Below are 16,099 nucleotides of genomic sequence, written 5' to 3'. Positions count from 1 at the left end.
TCTTTAACCACGTAGAGGTTTTTATTGAACTCAAATTCAGGGGCTCCAAAGCCTGAGGACAAGGGAGACTGGGGGTTGCACTCAGAGGCCCAGGCCCCCTCTGGGCTTTACTCCCCATCCCACCGCCCCTCACCCCTTCCTGACTCAACAAGGTCTCAGTAGCTACGGATCTAAGCTACCCCACTCTAATTAAGTAACCCTCCCCGCCCTCCCCCTCCCCCATCTAGCGCTTTGCCAAGCAGGCCTCCACGAAGGGGCATGCTGCTGCTGAGGCCAGCTCTCTGTTGGCCTCCTTCTGGATTCTTCCAGGGCCTCCTGCTGCCTGTTTGGACTACCTCCAACCCCTCTGCATTACCCATTTCCCGTAAATCTCCAGGGCAAATAGCTTTCTCCTCCCTAGCCCCCTCTCCTCCTAGAATCCTCAGCCCCTCCAGCTTTTCCACTATTCTAAAGGTTTCTCTAGCTCCGTCCCCTCCTCTTCTGCCCACCACAGCCCTGCCCCCGACAGGGCCCCGGGTCAGCGACGGCCAGCGGCGTGGGTCCGCTGGTGGCGGATGAGGTCGGAGCTCTGGGAGAAGGCCTTTCCACAGTCATCGCACTTGTAGGGCCGCTCCCCGCTGTGCACGCGGTGGTGCTGCAGCAGCGTGGAGGAGCGGCAGAAGCCCTTGCCGCACACAGCGCACCGGTAGGGCCTCTCGCCCGTGTGGGAGCGCTGGTGCTGAATCAGCGTGGAGGAGCGGTTGAAGGTCTTCCCACAATCCGGGCAGCTGTAGGTGCGGCCCGGCAGGTGGGTGCGGGCGTGGATGGCCAGCACAGAGCTCTGACCGAAGCGCTTGCCGCACTCGGGGCACTTGAAAGGCTTCTCTCGGGCGTGGCTGCGGGCGTGGGGGATCAGTGCCGAGCGCTGGGAGAAGCTCTTGCCGCAGATGCCGCAGCTGAAGGGCCTCTGCCCAGTGTGCACCCGCTGGTGGCTCCGCAGGGATGAGTTCTGGCTGTAGCACTTGCCACACTCGGGGCAGCTGTAGGGCCGCTCGTGGCTGTGCGTGCGCTGGTGCCGCAGGAGGTAGGAGCTGTCTCCGAAGGCCTTGCCACAGTGCGGGCACTTGTAGGGCTTCTGACCAGAGTGAGTGCGCTGGTGGCGAAGCAGGTAAGAGCTGTCGGCGAAGGCCTTGCCACAGCGGGGACACTTGTAGGGCCGCTCCCCCGTGTGGGTGCGCTGGTGCTTGATGAGGTCAGAGCTCTGGGAGAAGGCCTTGCTGCAGACCTCGCATTTGTAGGGCTTTTCGCCCGTGTGGATTCGCTGGTGCTGGATGAGGGTGGAGCCCCGGCCGAAGCTCTTCCCGCAGATGCCGCAGATGTTAGGCCGAGGGCCCTGTCCACCCCTGGCCCGACCACCCCGTCGGCCTGAACCCCGAAGGGTTCCTGTCAGGCCCAGAGGATTCTGGAGCATCTCAAACTGGGGGGTAGCCAGCAGGGCCCCCGTGGGCATCTCAAAAGGTGGCCCTAGGGGAAGGTCTGCTGTGGGCTGCTCCCCAAACCCCTGTGCGAAGGAGTCCAAGGGATGGACTCCCAAGGGGATGCTCAAGGGACTCTTTGCCTCGGGACTGAGAAGCACCTCTGTACCTTCCTGGAATTTGGAACTTTGAGCTTCAAATTCAGGGCTTTGGGTTTTGAACTCAGGGTTCTGGGGTTCGTACCCAGGGCTCTGGGGCTCATACCTCGAGCTTTGAGATTCATAGCCAGGGCTCCGGGGTTCATAGCCAGGGCTCCGGGGCTCATACCCCGGGCTTTGTGGTTCAAACTCGGGGCTCTGAGAATCTGAATCAGGGGTTCTAGGTGCAAATTCGGGGCTTGGGGGCACAAACCCAGGGCTTCGGGACTCAAAACCTGGGCTTTCAGGCTCAAACCTGGGGCTCTGGGGTTCAAACTCTGGGCTTTGTGACTCAAACCCAGGGCTCTGGGGTTCCAGCCCAAAAGGTATCTCTTCGACCTCATAGTCCCCAGTGCTTTCTTGCTGAGAAATTTCCTCTTCCTCATTCTCACGCATGTTGCCTGCAGGATCAGAGAATTACAGAAAACCCAGATTGTGTGGAGCCTGGAAGGTCGCTGGGTCCCACCATTAATTAGTTGCACAAGCCTCTCCCCGCTCCTCAAACATGGTCGCTGGCCCTCGTGCAGGTGCTGAAATTCCCACCTTCCCCACAGCAAACCCGGGACACCCGGCCCCCGCCCCCACCTCCCCCGGTCCCAGGTGTCCAACCCCCCCATTCCCTTCCCCGCCCACGGACCACAGCCCCCTCTCCCCTCCCAGGCACGCTCCTTGGAGGGGCGCTCCCTCCCTCACCTTCCAGGGACCCTTCGGGCCCCACTTCGTCAGGACTTTGCACATCCCGGGGTTCGAGGCCCCACGGCGACGCCTCCCGTTCCATCCCCGCTGGCTCCCAGCGCGGCGGCGGCGGCGATGGCGGCACGATCCTGCGACCCGGCCTGGGAGCCCCGAGACCCAGGCCCTCGCCGCCCGCCACTCAGCGACGCCCGGGGGACCCGGCTGCCCGGCCCCAGCCCCCAAGGCCGGACGTCTTGACCCTGGGCCTCTCTGGCCGGCCGGGCCCCTCCCCTCCCCTCCCCGCCCCGGGGCCCCGCCTCCACCCACAAGGTCTCGGCTGGCTCTGGGGCCCTCACAGGCCCCCACGCGTGGCCTCGGAGGGAGGGGGGACCTCACGACTAGCCCCGCTGCCCCCAGGCCCGGCTCCCCGCCCGCGACCCCGCCGTCTGGCCCCCGGCCCCGGGCTGGGCTGCGGCAGCCGACCCCTCCCCCCGCAGGAAGTGTCCGTCCGCGGCCAGTTCCCCCCGGTGGCTAGCGCCGCGGCCTCTCTAGGAGCGGCTGGAGGTGGAAACTCGTTGGCATTAACCCTGGGCTGGATGGCCCCGGCGTCGAGGTGGGCGAGGACCGAGCACCCTGGAGCCGGCGGGCGAGGCTGGGCAGTTTGTGTGCCTACGTCCTCGGGCTCCGTCCGTCCGGCGGCCTATCTGTCCTTCCTCTGGGCTCGGCATCCGTCAGTGACTGTGGCCAAGGGCGAGGGGACAAGCGAGACCAAGGTCAGCGAGAAGGAGCGACGCTTCCCGACGCCGGCGGGGGCGGTGTCTCGCTCCCCGTGCTCCCGGGCCTCGGGGTCAGCTCCGGTCGCGCCTCGGAAACCTGGACGGGCCCCCGCCCCTCCGTGAACTCATGGAAACTCTGGGGCACCCCACGCTCCCGCTAGAATTCCACTGCCCCCCGCCGGCGCGCCCACCCCCGCCCCTCCAGGCTCCCTCCTCCCGGCTCCTAATTTCCACCCTCCCTACCCCGTCCCGCTGGGCTAGGATCGTTGCCAAGGAAACAGCTCCGCCTCGGGGTTCCAGAGGCCCCGCCCCTGCCGCTCAGAGCGCTCAGCGATTGGCCAGTAAAGCTCGCGCTCTCGCCGCCCCGCCCTCTCCCGCTACACCCGCCGCTCGCCGTTGAAGGTCGCCGGGGAACGCGAGTCCCACCAAAGCGCCTGCGGGAGGAGTGGGCGGGACCTGCCCGGCGTCTCCCCTCCGGCTGGGCCTCTGCCTTCAGAACTCTCCCCGCCCCCGTTTTCCCTTCATTATGTTTTATCTTCCCGAAGGATGAAAGCCTGGGAGTGAGGGCAGACACCCTTCCTCCCGGGTCTCCCCCACTCGCCGCCAGCGCTTCCCTGGAGGGGCCAGCCGGGAGGTCCGCCCTCCGGGAGGAGGCTGCCTTCTTTGCAGCCACCGCGCCTCCTGCCGCCTCCTTCCCCGAAGCCTGGGTTTAACTCCGTCCTCGGGAGCCTCAGTCCGTGGTTCCTGGGTTCTCTCCCAGGGAGGCCAGGACTTTGGGGGGACTTCTCCCAGGTGAGGGTGGAGAGTGGTAGTCGGAGTGGACGTGGACAGAGAGGACCGTCTGGCCTGTACGGTGGCGGAGAACTTGCCGGTCTCTTCTTGGGGAGGCTCGTAAAGGAAGGAAACCGAGGAGCGCTGCCTGAGGTGCAGCTTGAATCAAGGGGGGAAATGACCCCAGAAGACAACTTAGGATCCAGCTCTCGTTCCTTGCCGCTGAAAACTAGTTGGGTCGCCTTCTTGGCAGCTGAAAAGCCGAATGCTCTCAATGTGAGGGAGGCAGGAGTCATGGTTTGTGGTTTCCTACCTTCCCAGACAAATGAAGGGAAGAAACTGGTAAGGAGGAAAGATGGCATCTTCCGTTCTCCTGAAAAGAGGCGGGATCAGAATTGGGAGAATTCCAAGTGGTAAAAGGCTGGAGAGAATGTCTGCATAGAGGCCTACAAATAGATTCACTGATACCTTCCCACAGATAAAGCGGGCACCTCCAGAGCAACCGCTTCCAGCCCCATGCCTCTCTCCATCCCAGGTCTGCCCTACAGCCTCCTTTAGGATGAACCCCTACAAGTGCACTGATTGGGAAGTGCTGGACCTGGGGTACCCTGCTCATCCCCAAAGCACTCACACACGTGGGCGACAGAAGTCTCCTTCATGAGACTTTCTGACCTGCTTACCCAGACAATTTACATGGGAGAGCAGCCGCTCTGCAGCGAGTAGCAAAACTTCCAGCACAGGTCTGACATGGTCCACCGCCTGTACTCTCCACAGATGGGCTACAAGCCCACATGTAGCAGAAGTCGGTCCAGGGCTTCAGGCTGCCCGGGCACCATCATTTCCACGTGGAAATTCAGCCTCACTGGTGCCTAGAGGAAGAGTGGCCGGCTGGCTCCCAGGCAGCCTCCTCTAGCACCAGACCTGTCTATGCAAGAGGCCGCAGCCAGCCCCGTCGGCCACCCATAGCAGCGAGAGGCTCCAAGCACAGGAAAGCCTCTGATGACGGTTCCAACTTGTCCCAACTAGGGTGCTAATCCAAGGCAGGAGTCCACTGGCCTTGCTCTCCCACTGAGTGCTGGTGAGGAGCCTGTGTGTGTCCCAAGGTGAGCAGCCACTTTCTCCACATCATCATCCCCTGGTGTGCTCCTTTCTTTAAAATCAATAAGTTAAAAAGAAGAAGTACACAGGAAGAGACCTGCCACACAGCACAGCCCCTTTGGCAAGAACAAAGGAAATGGTATTGTGTCCAGCGAGGTCATCCCCTGACCTAAGATTTGACACAGGCCCTGAGACCAACCCCTCCTCTTTCAAAAGCTAAGAGCAGCTAGAAAATAACATTTCATTCAGAGCAGTGGTTCTCAAAGTTTAGCAGGCATAGAATTCCATCCCTGGAGTAATACTTTAAACAACAAAGAATTTAAATTAAAAAAAAAAGCCAAATTGAAAATATAAAGAGCATTTTTTTAGAAAAAAGATAAATTGTATTATAGTAAATTTTATTAGGTTAAAAAACCTATTCTAGTAGATGTGTGGTAGTCTAAGCTCCCATCAGTCCTAAATTAGATACTTCTATTTTAATTTCCATATGGATAAAGTACCTCACCAAATACTTTTAAGGCTAAATAAAAAATGTAAATGAAGACTTTTAAACTCTTTGGAATACTAACACTAATGCTAATTAAAGTAGGTCTGGACCTCATTAAAAAAAAAAAAATTCCATCCCTGAAGATTCAGATTCAATAGCTAGGAACAGGGCCTGAGGAAGCTAGCTACATTTTTTTTGTTGTTGTTAATCCTCACATGAGGATATTTCTCCACTGATTTTTTAGAGTGGAAAGGAGGAGACGGAAACCTCAATGTGAGAGAGACACATCGATTGGTTGCCTCCCGTGTGCCCAGACCAGGGTACATGCCCTTGACCAGGATTGAACCTGGGACCCTTCAATCCACGGTTGATGCTCTGTCCACTCAGCCTAACCAACTAGGGTGCTAGCTATGTTTTAAAGAAACAGTATGTGATTCTTTGGCAGGAAGGCCTTACTTTGAAAAATACTGGCCTAATGCAGGTTTTAGCTTTTTTGGGTCACAGCTTTGCACATCCTGTTCCTAAAAAGATGCACGTAACCATTCCTAAAAAGCTTAGGGGTCTTTGGAACTCAAATCAATACCCTTATTTTAGATGGACAAGTGAGGGACATGTGGTCATGGCCTCACCTCTCACAATGGCCACATGGATGGGCTCATATCTGGTACAGACAAGCACTTCTCCAGTGAAGCCCTAGAAACTCTTTTGGCTTAAATTGTTCCAGGTTCTGAGCCTCAGAGGCCTGCAGTAGCAGAAAGAGAGCCCTACCCTTGGTGGAAGTACCCGTGCCAAGAAATGAGCCCGTGCCAAGAAATGAGGAGCTAAGAATGGAATGAGGTTTCGGCTTAAGTATTTCATGACACGATTACGGTGGTAAGTTAGGTGCTGAGGCAGGAAGCAGAAGAGCTGGGTCTGGAGTTCGGGCCCTAAGCAAGCCTGGCAAACTTCAAAGCGCTCAGAGAAAGTAGTAATTATGGCATCTTTAATTGGCTGAGGCTGGGGTCCCAATTGGGCTTTGAGTCTGAGCGGAGTGAGAATGGTGTTTCAGGCTGGGTTCTCCCCAGGCAGCCGGAGAGATGTACACTGCCTTCTTTAGGGAATTAAAAGCTGGCACAAAGGTAGCTCCTACCATTAAGGTGCCTTCCCACACCATTCCCACTTATGACAAGGTGGCACACTAGCCAGTCCTCCATGAAAAGTTCAGGTGGGCTCAGACTTGGAATCAAGTCAGTTCATGACTTCACCTGAACAATGTCTTTTCCCCAAATCTTCTCTTAGACGTTTCTCCAGATTGACAGATCTTCCTCCCTAAGGTAGGCAGACACGGGGCTGAGTAAAGAAGGCAAGTACACACGGGCCAGCAGAGGACATAACCCCTGTTCTTCCTCAAGTGAACGTGTCCAGGACAGGGTCTGCCCATGGCGGCTGCTTCATCGCCTGGACAAGGCTGGGCTCTGACCTCAAAGGAATTAATAGATGGCTAATGGAGTCACAAGGCGAGAGGGCAGAGCTTGGGAATACAGATGAGTACAGTTCCCTCTGGCTACTTCTCCCAGTGTTCCTGGCCTCGCTCATGATGGTGGGTACAGCGTGAAGATCAAGCTTTGCTTCTCTTTGCCCTCAACTCTCATCTCAGGCTGGTTTCTCCCTTGCCTTGGTCCGCTACATGGCCCTTTTCCCACTCATCTCATACCTGGGCTCCACTGACACAGGGCTGGGCTGTCTCCTGTCCTGGTCAGTGCCTGGGTGCCCTCAGAGGGAGTGGGCAGATACCCCCAGAACCCTGGCTGAGACACTGAGAAATTCAGGAGCGGTGTGACCAAGGCAACAGTAAACCAAGACCCTGCCGTCTGTGTGTGACCTGGGTCAGGTTGCTTAGCCTCTCCCAATCTCAGTGTCCGCAACTGCAAACGCTCAAATCTCTTCCAGTTCTAACACGTGATGAGGCCCTCCTGGTTGGGTCTAGGGTGGATAAGGCCTGAACCATATGGCTCTCCCAGGGAGGCCCAAGGAAGACTGCAGGCACTCCCGGTCGCTGAGAGCAGGGCTGTGGCAGAAATGTCCCTGGTGTAGGGCAAAGATTCAGTCCTGCCTGCCTCTTCCTGACTGGGCAGTTATGAGGGTGAAATAAGTTCATGGAAAAGATAGTACTTTGTAAACCATAAGATACAATGCAAGCAAGATCTAAAATAAAGCCTGCTTTTACTTCTCTCCTGTGCCCTTTCACATATATGCCCTCTATGTAAATCCCTGATTCAGGAAAACTTGAATGCTATAGACCAGCTGACGCCAACCGGTGGTCCGTGGACCACTGGTGGTCCGTGAGGTCCAAAAGGTTGGCGACGGCTGCCCTAGACCACGGTTTGCAAACTCCAATTACCACAGGAGCCCAACAGGTCATGTAAAGGAGAGGAAAACGCCAGGTGGAGCGAGCCTGCCTGGAAGAGACCTGGGCAAGCCATGAGTGCCAGCTGACGCTGGTCGGGAGCTGATGAGGGCGGCGAACATGCCGAACCGGAGCACAGGTCCGGCTCCATCCAAAGGGACAGCTGCCCCCGGCTCCTGCCAGCTGTGGTTTTGTGGGAGTTTAGGTAGAGCTGCCAAATCTTTGGATTTCTCAAGAGAAGTCAGAAACCTGGATTTTGTGTGAAATCTTAACCAATAATTTGTAACATTTTAAAATTCTGACTAGGCCAAAAAATAAAAGAGCTGCAGGCCAGATTCAGTGCACGGCCACCAGTTTTTAACTTATGCAGTGAAAAGGCAAACGGGTAAAACAAGGTTCTCTTCCACCTCAGTCCTCTTAACTCGTCTGAGAGACAGCCTTTTCTTCCCACAGCGGAGGTCAGCAGGGTCTTACCTCGTCCTAACTCAGCAAAGGGGGCTTGTAGGCTAGGCCAGCAGAGACTGAGGTGTCCCGTCAAGCTGGAGAGCGCCTAAAACATGATGGCGCTCGTCCCCCAGGTCCAGTTCTTACAAGGAATTCTACGACCTCCCTGGAGCCCCCAGAGGTTCAGTACTGACTCCAGCTTGGGCCTCAGGGAATGTTTAGATCTTCACCCTTTGTCTTCTCACTTTTGAGGCCATCACCCACACTCCTGGAAGATCTCTGGGTAGTGCTGGAAGCCCACAGGTGGGTCCAGGTCCCCTTGGCCAGGGGTCAGGGGCACAGGCAACCCACCGGCACCCTGGCCCTTTCGTCCCCCGGCACCAGGCCTATGGACCCACTGGTGCTTGGCCATGGCCGACTTCTGGCCAAAGCACCTGCCGCACTGAGGACAGGGGTAGGGGCGCTCCCCGCTGTGGGTTCGCCGGTGGGCTGCCATTTCGGAGCTCTGCCGGAAGAAGCGCCCACAGTCTGGACAAGGGTAGGGCTTCTCGCCTGTATGGGTGCGCACGTGGCGCCGAAGGTCTGAGGCGTGGGCAAAAGCGCGGCCACAGTCTGGGCAAGGGAAGGGGGTCTCGCCGCTATGGACCCGCCGGTGCTGGCAGAGGGCAGAGCTCTGGCTGAAGCAGTGGCCGCAGTCAGCACAGCGGTAGGGCTTCTCACCCGTGTGGACCCGTAGGTGGGTGGTGAGGGCAGAGCGCTGGGTGAAGGCCCGGCCACAGTCCGGGCAGCGGTGGGGCCGCTCCCCACGGTGGATGGCGCGGTGCTTGCTCAGAGAGGAGGCCTGGCCGAAGCCTTTGCCACAGTCAGGGCAAGAGAAGGGCTTCTCACCCGTGTGGGTGTACAGGTGCTCCACCAGAGTGGAACGCCAGGCAAAACTCTTCCCACAGAGGTAGCAACCATGGCGCTGGTCTGCCCTCGGGACAGGGGGATGGGCAAAGAGTGGGGGGCGGCCCCGGTGAGGCACCGTGGATGGCTGCTCCAGGCTGTAGGGGGGACCAGCAGGAGGGGGTGTGAGAGCCCTCAGCCCAAGAGGCCGAGCGGCCACAGGAGGGATCTTCTCCGGGGCCCCGGGGCCTTCTCTCAGTCCTTTCTCTTCCTTGGTTCTGGAACCTGCTGGGAGGTAAGGGGAGAGCTCAGACCCTGGCTCCTTATCCTGGTCCTTGAATCCCACACCCCATGTGGTGAGAGAGGCACACAGCCACCTTCTGGACCCACCGCTGCCTGTGGGCCTCAGCTCAGGACAGGCAGGGAAACTGAGGACACCTTTCCTCAGCTGCAGAGGACAGAGAGCAAAGCATCAGAAACAGAGGAGGAGGAACAGTACATTCTACCTCAGGGCCAGGGAATGGCTGGGGCAGGCAGCAGTTGTGTGGCCTGGATCGCGGGGGATGAGGAGATAGATGCTCAGGCAGCAGGCGCCGCACAGGGAGACGTGAGCTTGGCTGAACCACGCTCAGAGGCGCTGGGCAGACTGTGCAACCAGCTGCAGGGTGGATTACTAGAGGACACCAGCGGGAGCCAAGAGGAAGGACGCTGCTCCAAAATATAACAAAAGAGAAAGTAAACTGCCCTGACCGGTTTGGCTCAGTGGATGGAGCGTCGTCCTGCGGACTCAGGGTCCCAGGTTCGATTCCGGTCAAGGGCATGTCCCTTGGTTGCCCGCACATACCCAGTGGGGGGTGTGCTGGAGGCAGCTGATCGATGTTTCTAACTCTCTACTCCTCTCCCTTACTCTCTGTAAAGAATCAATAAAACATATTTTAAAAAAAGTAAACTAACGCACAGGCAGAGGAGCTAGATGGAGGCAAACAGGAGGGAGGTTGTGGAGCAAAACAGAGCTTCAGGCCAACAGACGGGAGGGGTGGGAGCGGGTGGGAGCGGAGAGCGGGGCGCTCCCGGCAGAGCCGGTCACACAGCCCTTCCTCCGCCTCCGCGGGGCCCGGCTCCAGGGGGGACCGAGGCCGGGCAGGAGCGGTGGGGCAGGATGGTCAGGCCCAGAGGAAGCCCGGGGGTCGGCGTCCCCAGTACCTCACCCGTGTCTTCTCCTGCCGGACACGCTCCCAACTCCGGGTCGCGGGCGTCTGGCCCCCACAGTTCAGCCTCTTCCTCCACCCAGGCGATGAGGGCCGGCTTGGTGCCTCGGAGCCCTGCGGAGAGGAGCGCGCACCGCGCTGCCGGGAGGGGGGCCCTGGCCACTCCCCGTGCAGGGCCCCCCTCCCCGTGCAGGGCCCCCCTTCCCGTGCAGGGCGCCCTCCCCGTGCAGGGCCCTCCTCCCTGCAGAGCCCCCTCCCCGTGCAGGGCCCCCCTCCCTGCAGGGCCCCCCTCCCTGCAGAGCCTCCTCCCCGTGCAGGGCCCCCTCTCTGCAGAGCCTCCTCCCCGTGCAGGGCCCCCCCTCCCTGCAGGGCCACCTCCCCGTGCAGGGCCCCCCCTCCCTGCAGGGCCCCCCTCCCTGCAGAGCCTCCTCCCCGTGCAGGGCCCCCTCTCTGCAGAGCCCCCTCCCCGTGCAGGGCCCCCCCTCCCTGCAGGGCCCCCTCCCCGTGCAGGGCCCCCTCCCTGCAGGGCCCCCTCCCTGCAGGGACCCCTCCCCGTGCAGGGCCCCCCTCCCTGCAGGGCGCCCTCCCCGTGCAGGGCCCCCCCTCCCTGCAGGGCCCCCTCCCTGCAGAGTCTCGGCTGCGCAGGGAGAGGGGCCGCGGCCGGCGAGCAGCAGGCCCTCACCGAGCGCGCCCAGGTGGCCGTAGTTCTCCCGCATCACGTCCCGGTACAGGGCCCTCTGCGCGGGCCGCAGACACCCCCACTCCTCCGGGGAGAAGTACACGGCCACGTCCGCGAAGCTCACGGGCTGGGGGCTCCCCGCGCGCGCGGCCGCCCCGGGTTCCTGCGCGGGGAGCGGGGCCGGAGGCGGCGCCATGGGAAGTGCCGGCCCCTGGTCCGCGGCCCCACGTGCTCCCGGGGCGGCCTCTGCGGGGACCACGCGGCGGCTGAAGCTACAGAGACCGGGGCCGGGCGCCCTCCTAGGAAACGGCGGCCACGCGGCCTCACGAACCCGGCTCCTCCGGAGTTTGGCCCAGATGACGCCATCCCGGGGTCTCCGGGGCCTGGTCGCCAGCCCTCAACCAAAATGGCCGCCCCGGCTTCCCCCGCGCAGCGCGCCGCCTCGCCTGGGCCAGCCCCCCGCCCCCCGCCCCCCGGCCGGCCCCGCTCAGATTGGAGGACCCCCCGCCCGGCCCACTGCGCCTTTGGAAATTCGGGCCTTACTCTTCGTGGGCCGCCTATAACTGGGCTGTGGCCCATCCCTGGGTGCCAGTAACTTTTTCTCTTTTTAAAATATTTTTTACAGAGAGTAAGAGAGACGGATAGAGAGTCAGAAACATGGATGAGAGAGAAACATCCATCAGCCGCCTCCTGCGCACCCCACACTGGGGATGTGCCCGCAACCGAGGTACATGCCCTTGACTGGAATCGAACCCGGGACCCTGGAGTCCGCAGGCCGACGCTCTATCCACTGAGCCAACCGGGTTAGGGCATCAGCAACCTTTTCCTAAATGTTGGGGGGAGGAGGGGAGAGTAGTGAGTAAAGAGACCATTCTCTGCTGGAAGCTTGTTGGGGCCTGAAACTCTGGGGCCTTCCATCAGGAGATGGGGGGCGCGGGGGGAGCGCAGGTGAGATCTGAGATGTCAGGACCCTTTCTGCAGCTCACCTCCCCACATGCCTGCAGCACCTCCCCAACATCAGCTCACCTCCCCAACATCAGCACGCCTCCCCAAATGCCTGCATCACCTCCCCAACATCAGCTCACCTCCCCACATGCCTGCAGCACGCCTCCCCAACATCAGCACGCCTCCCCAACATCAGCTCACCCCACATGCCTGCAGCACCTCCCCAACATCAGCTCACCTCCCCAACATCAGCACGCCTCCCCACATGCCTGCAGCACCTCCCCAACATCAGCTCGCCTCTAGCTCAGACCGGGCTCCCGAGCTAACCTGCCACCCTGCCTCTGCACAGCAGACGGCCTGGCTCAGGCTGAACCACCCCTTTCTTCCTCCAACCTGCCCCTCCTGGGGTCTTTATCTCAGCAAATGCACCCACTCGCCCCATCCTTTCTACTGGGCGGTTACTGCCTGCCTACTTCCTGCTCCACACGCCTTCATAAGCACCCTGCCCTAAGACTTGATACTTTTCCTTTGGCCAACAAATCAATCACAGTGTTTCCACACTTGGTGGCAATGCACTCCCCATCGTCAGCAGGTTCTGGCGGTCATCCTGAACTTTCTCTGCGGGCCTCCATCTGCAGCAGGGAACAGAGAGGCATGAGTAGGAACCACAGGCAGGTGCAGAGGTCACCAGGAGAACCCCAGGTGTCCAGCAACGGGCAAAACTACAAGCCCTTGCAGGACCACTCCCTTAAGCACTAACCCCTGGGGATGGCTTTCGGCCTCAGCTGTGCTCCAGGCCCAGCGAAGCAGCAAAATCAGGGACTGCCTGTGGCTGGCATCAGGACCAGCTGCCTTGACTACGGACCCCCTGGAGCCAACCAATCAGTGGAGACTACCACCCTAAGGGGGCGCACCTGGAAAGCTGATGAACATTCTATTGGATCCTCCCCTGGGACCCCGAGATAAAGGGATAAACGCTCTTTTTTTTTTTTTTTTGAGTGTCCTTTTTTTTTTTTTAATTAAATCTTTATTGTTCAGATTATTACATTTGTTCCTTTTTTTTTTTCCCCCCATAACTCCCCTCCTCCCAGTTCCCGCCCCACCCTCCGCGCTCACTCCCCACCCACTGTCCTCATCCATAGGTGCACGATTTTTGTCCAGTCTCTTCCCACATCTCCCACACCCCTTTCCCCCCCAAGAATAGTCAGTCCATTCCCTTTCTATGTCCCTGATTCTATTATAATCAACAGTTCATTCTGTTCATCAGATTATTTATTCACTTGATTCTTAGATTCACTTGTTGATAGATGCATATTTGTTGTTCATAATTTGTATCTTTACCTTTTTCTTCCTCTTCCTCTTCTTAAAGGATACCTTTCAGCATTTCATATAATCCTGGTTTGGTGGTGATGAACTCCTTTAGCTTTTCCTTATCTGTGAAGCTCTTTATCTGACCTTCAATTCTGAATGATAGCTTTGCTGGATAAAGTAATCTTGGTTGTAGTTTCTTGGTATTCATCACTTTGAATATTTCTTGCCACTCCCTTCTGGCCTGCAAAGTTTCTGTTGAGAAATCAGCTGACAGTCGTATGGGTATTCCCTTGTAGGTAACTGAGTTACTTTCTCTTGCTGTTTTTAAGATTCTCTCTTTCTCTTTTGCTCTTGGCATTTTAATTATGATGTGTCTTGGTGTGGTCCTCTTTGGATTCCTTTTGTTTGGGGTTCTCCGCGCTTCTTGGACCTGTAAGTCCATTTCTTTCACCAGGTGGGGGAAGTTTTCTGTCATTATTTCTTCAAATAGGTATTCAATATCTTGGTCTCTCTCATCTTCTGGCACCCCTATAATTCTGATGTTGGTACGCTTGAAGCTGTCCCAGAGGCTCCTTACACTATCCTCGCATTTTTGGATTCTTTTTTCATTTTGCTTTTCCCGTTGGATGTTTTTTGCTTCCTCGCAATTCAAATCATTGACTTGATTCTTGCGCTCCTCTGGTCTGCTGTCGGGCGTCTGTTTAATATTCGTTATTTCAGACCGTGTGTGCTTAATTTCTAGTTGGTTCCCCAATATAAGATCGAGGGTCTTATTAGTTTTCGTGTAGATCTCATTAAGTCTATCGGCAGCTTCTAAACAGTTCTTGAGAGACCTTAAAAGTGTGGTTCTGAACTCTATTTCTTCCATTGACAATTTTGTCCTGTTTCTTTGTCTCCGCATTTTGTTATGCTTCTTTGGTGCACCCCCTAGTGGTCTTTGTTCGCAGTCTTATAGATAAATCTTGATTGTTGTAGCTAATTCCAGGGAGGGTTTGACCTCCAGGCCAAGTGGCTATGAGAATCAGCTGTGTCAGCAGTGAGAGAACTTCTGTCCTCTAGGGAGGTGCTAATCTAGCCTTTGCCTGAGGCTATCCGGTAAATGCCTCTGTGCAGGGCTTGGGCAGGGCGGGTCGCACAGGATCAACAGGGTGGGCCGGAGAGAGCAGTGATGGCGGCTCTCAGTCCTGTCCCCAGGGGCTCTGCCTCTCTGAGTCCCAGCACCCGCTGCAAGGCTCAGAGAGAAAGCTGCACTCGCTCTGACCGAAGCCAGACAGTCCGCTTCTCCCGTTTGAGCCTGGGTCCCTAAAGACTCGCCTGTATCTGGAGCTCAGAGTCTGCGACTCCCTCCCGATTGAAAACGCCAACCGCGCCCTCCGCCGCCAGCCCGCTCCGCACCTCAGAATTTGACTTCAGCACTGCGCCTCCTCTGAGTGTCCGTATGCGTTTCTCTTTCCTCCTAGTTGTAGGACTTCCACTCAGCCAGCGTTCCTGTGGTTCTGGGTGATGTCCGTTCTGTGTTTTAGTTTCACTTTTGAAGTAGTTGTTCAAAGCAGCAAACTCCGGCGTTAACCTATGCCGCCATCTTGGTTCTGTCCGATAAACGCTCTTAAGACAGGGACCTAGTGTGCTCTCTTCTCCCGGGCATGCTCAAGCCTTTCCTCCCTCTCCCATCTCTCAAGGCAAGTCTCAGTGTCTCTCTCTCTCTCTCTCTCTCTCCCTCCCTCCCAAGCTCCAAGGGCCCTTCTTTTGGCTCTGTAGCTCGTTTCCTGAGCCCATTTCTTCTATGGCTCACTTCTTCTACCTTTGTGACTTTCTAAATAAACTTTCTCTTGCATGTACCTTGGTTGCAGGCTTGATCCCTGGCACTGTCAGGGCACATTTGGGAGGCAACCAATCAATGTGTCCCTCACACACTGATGTTTCTCTCTGTCTCTCTCTCCCCTCCCTTCCACTCTCTCTAAAAATCAATGGAAAATACCTTCAGGTGAGGATTAACAACAACAACAAAAAAACACCCACAAAAAAAAAGATTTCAATCTCCAGTGGGTGTCATAAATTCAGACCAAGAAAATAAATAAATAAATAAATTCAGACCAAGAAAAATTAGTAAGGGACATGTAGATGGTTTCTCGCTCAATAAAACATTTTTTAAAAAAAAATTTTTTTTATTGATTTCAGAGAGCAAAGGAGAGGGAGAGGGAGAGATAGAAGCATCAATTATGGGAGAGAATCATTGGTTGGCTGTCTCCTGCAGGCCCCACACTGGGGATTGAGCCCGCATCCCGGGCCTGTGCTCTTGACCAAAGATGGAATTGGGACCTCGTGGTTCATAGGTCAATGCTCAACCACCACTGAGCCACGCTGGCCGTGCTAAACTTTCTTTTGTAGTTTGAGTCTTCGCTCTCAATTCTTTCTTAGCCAGAACTCGCGTACTGAGGTTGCTGAACTGAAGTCTGACACCTGCCAACATTTCCAAAGGCCTTCCTGAGGCTTCCGCCTGGCGTGTATCTGGCGGATGCTTCTCCCCACCACCTGGGGAGCTTGGAAGTAAAGACTTGATTATGGCAGAAAGGGGAAAGGAGGAGACAGAAAATCTGGGAAGCGTTAGGACTCAGAGTTGCCCAGGACTCAACCTCAGCCCTAGCTCTGTCAGCCTCTCAGGACCCTGAAGGACACGAGAGAAAACAGAACATTTCCATTAAGACCAACAGCATTTTGTCACCTGTCAGTGCCCACCCCTGGCCATGGTGCCCATGACACACAGGCCTGGAACAGCTCTGGGT

General features: G+C 57.3%; 2 protein-coding genes across 4 annotated transcripts; both read right to left on the bottom strand.

Annotated features, from left to right (window-relative positions):
* Window positions 1-3,270, bottom strand: ZNF768 (zinc finger protein 768). Of its 2 annotated transcripts, XM_059692259.1 has the most exons (3): window positions 2,345-3,270; window positions 1,782-2,052; window positions 1-1,718 (listed from the first exon to the last, which is right to left on the bottom strand). In XM_059692259.1, exons 1-3 carry the CDS (start codon window positions 2,427-2,429, stop codon window positions 518-520), a joined length of 1,557 nt encoding a protein of 518 aa, XP_059548242.1. In that variant the 5' UTR covers window positions 2,430-3,270; the 3' UTR covers window positions 1-517. The 2 variants fall into 2 exon arrangements, with proteins under 2 accessions (XP_059548242.1, XP_059548241.1); XM_059692258.1 differs by having other exon boundaries at window positions 1-2,052.
* A 3,143-nt stretch (window positions 3,271-6,413) lies between these two features.
* Window positions 6,414-11,485, bottom strand: LOC132232739 (zinc finger protein 764-like). 2 transcript variants are annotated; one of them, XM_059692265.1, is made up of 3 exons: window positions 11,064-11,485; window positions 10,382-10,495; window positions 6,414-9,461 (listed from the first exon to the last, which is right to left on the bottom strand). In XM_059692265.1, exons 1-3 carry the CDS (start codon window positions 11,254-11,256, stop codon window positions 8,545-8,547), a joined length of 1,224 nt encoding a protein of 407 aa, XP_059548248.1. In that variant the 5' UTR covers window positions 11,257-11,485; the 3' UTR covers window positions 6,414-8,544. The 2 variants fall into 2 exon arrangements, with proteins under 2 accessions (XP_059548248.1, XP_059548249.1); XM_059692266.1 differs by having other exon boundaries at window positions 6,414-9,458; window positions 11,064-11,484.
* Between the last annotated feature and the right edge of the window lie 4,614 nt (window positions 11,486-16,099).

Source organism: Myotis daubentonii, chromosome 4, assembly GCF_963259705.1.
Source record: "Myotis daubentonii chromosome 4, mMyoDau2.1, whole genome shotgun sequence".
In the NCBI taxonomy this organism is placed as follows: Eukaryota; Metazoa; Chordata; class Mammalia; order Chiroptera; family Vespertilionidae; genus Myotis; species Myotis daubentonii.
The sequence above is the reverse complement of the archived record's forward strand: the minus strand, read 5'-3'. Positions and strand labels throughout refer to the sequence as shown.

Excerpts from the sequence above, each read along its gene's own strand:
- LOC132232739 (XM_059692265.1), bottom strand. The coding sequence starts at position 11,256 with ATGGCGCCGCCTCCGGCCCCGCTCCCCGCGCAGGAACCCGGGGCGGCC. Across the intron at positions 10,496-11,063 it reads CGGCCACCTGGGCGCGCTCG|GGCTCCGAGGCACCAAGCCG; the intron begins GTGAGGGCCTGC and ends TCCTCTCCGCAG. Across the intron at positions 9,462-10,381 it reads TCCGGCAGGAGAAGACACGG|CAGGTTCCAGAACCAAGGAA; the intron begins GTGAGGTACTGG and ends CTTACCTCCCAG.
- ZNF768 (XM_059692258.1), bottom strand. The coding sequence starts at position 2,429 with ATGGAACGGGAGGCGTCGCCGTGGGGCCTCGAACCCCGGGATGTGCAA. Across the intron at positions 2,053-2,344 it reads GCCCGAAGGGTCCCTGGAAG|GCAACATGCGTGAGAATGAG; the intron begins GTGAGGGAGGGA and ends CTGATCCTGCAG.